This window comes from Astatotilapia calliptera, chromosome 11, assembly GCF_964374335.1.
Source record: "Astatotilapia calliptera chromosome 11, fAstCal68.1, whole genome shotgun sequence".
Taxonomy (NCBI): Eukaryota; Metazoa; Chordata; class Actinopteri; order Cichliformes; family Cichlidae; genus Astatotilapia; species Astatotilapia calliptera.
The window spans coordinates 16,590,185-16,593,589 of NC_137432.1; the positions used below are offsets into that span (position 1 = coordinate 16,590,185).

General features: G+C 45.0%; 1 protein-coding gene across 1 annotated transcript; it reads right to left on the reverse strand.

Annotated features, from left to right (window-relative positions):
- Positions 1-609: 609 nt before the first annotated feature.
- On the reverse strand, positions 610-2,515 carry tmem74 (transmembrane protein 74). The gene is made up of 2 exons (XM_026184919.2): positions 2,377-2,515; positions 610-1,735 (listed from the first exon to the last, which is right to left on the reverse strand). The coding sequence occupies exon 2, from the start codon at positions 1,666-1,668 to the stop codon at positions 823-825; it is 846 nt and encodes a 281-aa protein (XP_026040704.2). The 5' UTR covers positions 1,669-1,735; positions 2,377-2,515; the 3' UTR covers positions 610-822.
- Positions 2,516-3,405: the final 890 nt, after the last annotated feature.

Here is a 3,405-nt window from a genome sequence, read left to right on the forward strand (position 1 = left end):
CCGCAGGCGTGTAAGTCTAAAATATGCTGAAGGTCTGCAGGGGGAGGGGAAGTCTGCTGTGGCAGCGAGAAGGTGAGGCAAGAAGCTGAGAAAGAGGAGCAGGGCAGATCAACAGAGAGCAGAGGAAGGTGCAGAGTGGATGTGATGGCTGTCAACTGCAGTCAAATTTGTCATAACTATCAAATCAATGTGCAGCTTTGGCTTAGATGCATGAAGCCAGCCTTACTGGCTTACCTCAGCACTGCACCAGAGAGGGACTGTCACTGGATATTACCATGTGGACTGCTGAGCCTATTCGCCCATGTGACAGTAAACAGGGACAACGATACATCCCGTCTTACTCCCACTTTCCTGCTCTGGGGACACAAGCATCCCCCTACTTCCTGAAATGTGCCTATGTGCAATTTTGGTGTTTGCATTATATATGAATAACCAACGGAATAACCTTAGTAATAAATGGAAGCTCTCAGGGATTGTATCTTGAGCCAAAAATAAATAAATAAATACAATGTTTGTGGCACAAAGCTCTTAATGCTCTCCCTGCACTTTTTTTTCTAATAGTTTAGTCATAAAAAGATCATTTGGGAATAATTTAATTCCAAATAATAGATTTCTGGTAATAACTGCTTTGGATGCTTTTCTTGTTCACTCTTTTTGCCACGTGGAAATGTAACTGGAGGCTTGATCTGTTGCTACACTATTAGATAAAAATGTTGCAAACTTACAGTTTGAAATTATAAGTACAGTATATGTTAGAGAATGACAATGTGAATGGTATTATATCCCAGTTAATCACAATTCTTTTATATGCAGAGCAGCAGCTTAGGTAATAGTTTCCTCCACTTCATCTTCTAAGGAATACTGCCCGGATGAGTGGCTGGGACTGGATCTAGTTTTCAGGTTGATCGAGCCGTACAGTTTGGCCGAACGCTTGGAATAAGCGATGACCTTTCTTCTATACATCTCTCCCTTCCACATGGAGATCATCAGCAGCGTGGAGAGCACCACGCCGCCCAGCGTGAGCAAGCAGAGTCCCGCGATGACGCAGCGATCCAGGTGGGCACCTATCCGGGCGCTTTCCATCTCCAGCTTCTCCATCTCTCTCGCCGACACGCTATCGCGGTCCACCACCACATCCCTGGGTACAGCGTAGGAGATGATCACCAACGAGATCCCGGTTACCAGGAACGTGACTGCACTGATAAAGCCGTAGTCAATAGAATTCCCGGAGCCCTCCCCGAAGGAGAGATCATCCTCGGACATAAAAGAAAACTCGGGGAGAGTCTCAGAGCAGGGCTCGCCGTTGCGCACGGCTCTGTGAGTACTTTTGCAACTAGACTCCGGGCTGGCCAGTCGCAGGTTGACATTCTCGTCGATATAGGTGAAAGATGTCTCTAATTCCTCGTCGCAACAAACTCGAATTTTTTCCTCACCGAGGTGACCAAGTTTAATCTCCGCGCCCGCCTTGCGCTGCGCTGTCCTTGGTGTTGAAAGACACCGGCCATGGCAGCTGCGGACCGGGTTACAGGCGCCCTCCCCCGGGATCGCTCCTCCTGTTGATCCACTCGACTTGCGGGCATGCAGCTTGGCCGAAACGCGGTCAAGGGCGTCGGAAATGTCGGGCTGTTTTCCTCCCTCCTTTGCGGGAAGCAGCTCTGGGGAAGCCATTCGTGTTTCACCACCCGCTGGTTCACTCTGAGCCTTCCTCCCACGATGTTTTCACTCCACAGCATCCCTATTAAGAACACACACCACGTCTAAGTTTAACGGTGCTTATAAATGAGATTCATGTCATTGTAGATAGCATTCTTCTTTTTCTCATATTTCATAATTCACGAATGCGCTAAAACTTGTGCGTAAAATGAAGAATACACATATAGTTAAAATAGAGTAATGCTGACGAAAAAACCACTTTAAAGTTGATGAGATGGTTTAAGAATGGACCTTAAAAGGCGCTTATATGCCAGTGCTTAGCCAAATGACTCTTAATCCAATTAGGTAAGCAAAACGTACAAATCGAGATTAAGCTATCTATTTTAATTCTGTTTTAAAATATACAGTGCTTGATCCATAAACACCTTTGTGAAACTGAGCTATAACTAATCCCTGCAAGCAGAGAGATTCATAACCACTATCAGCCCGAGTGCATATACTTACAGTAAAAAAGCATCAGTAGCTTTAAATAAAAGCACCACTAAGATATACCCTAATCGTCCTGCACACTTAATTTGGATTCAGCGTAAGATATGAGATGCTCCTCTGCATAAGGGTTGGACCAGCGATGCATATTTTTTCTAATCCCTGACTAAAAAAACACACACACAAAAAAACCCTCAATCCTCCTCAAGCTGCATTAATAAACAGAAATAAACTCACCGCGTTACTTAAGCATCCCTTTCGACTTCTCTCCGTCACAGCGGATGATACCACACAACGGAGGCAGACAAAAAAAGCCTTATCGGTAGATATGCTTTGAATATATTCTGAGCTTGCTCAGTGCTTTGGCAGACCGGCTGCACTGAGGGGAGCTCTCCCCTTAGTCCCTCCCACACACACACAGCCTGCGACGCCCACGATGTGGCGCTGAAAGGAGCGCTGCTATCTGTGAGTCGATTGCGATCGCTGTCCGTCAACAGAAACCAAGACTTGAAGGGCTGAGGGAAATCCTTATGAATGGCACCGAAATGCCAGTTAATAGTTGTAAAGCTCCAGCGCACTATACTTGGAAATATCGTAAATAATGTATAAGCTCAAATGCCATCAACAAATTGAAAAAGAAAAGTCTCTTGGTGAAATTAGGAGTTTAGGAAAGATTCCCAAGGTCTCTATGAAGGCAATGTTAAACCCCCACAGAGACAATTCATACAGAGATGCTAATGCAGTAGAGATAAGGGAATTAAATTAGTTTACAGTGGGGACTCCTCGGCTTACTGGGATAGGTCTGGGCACTGGGTCAGTACTCTGGGCTTCTTGTTGTTGTTCTGCTGAGGGGAGCTGCTGTCTTTGGAAATAGCCTTTGCTGTGATGTGTGTATAACTGTTCTGCAAACAAAGGCTGGGAGGGTCAGACTTTTCAAAGTGTTACTGTTTTGTAACAATGATTGATGTCATTCATGTCACCTGCCAGTGCTTTTAATGTTGTGGGTGACCACTAATGATTTATATAAAAACAAAAGTTTTTTCTGTTTGCTTTGCTTTGGCAATAAGGCTCTAGTGATATTTCAGCTGCTGTTCTGTCTGCTAATCATCTTTGCTTTCCAGCAGTGATGCAGCCTTTTGCCAGGACATCTCTTTTTAAACCACACATTTCATGTGTTGACTTTTTTAAACTAGTGGCAGGCGAAATGTGGGATGGAAAGAGGGGGAATAAAATGCTGTAGAGTCCCACATAAGGTGGGGCACCTGG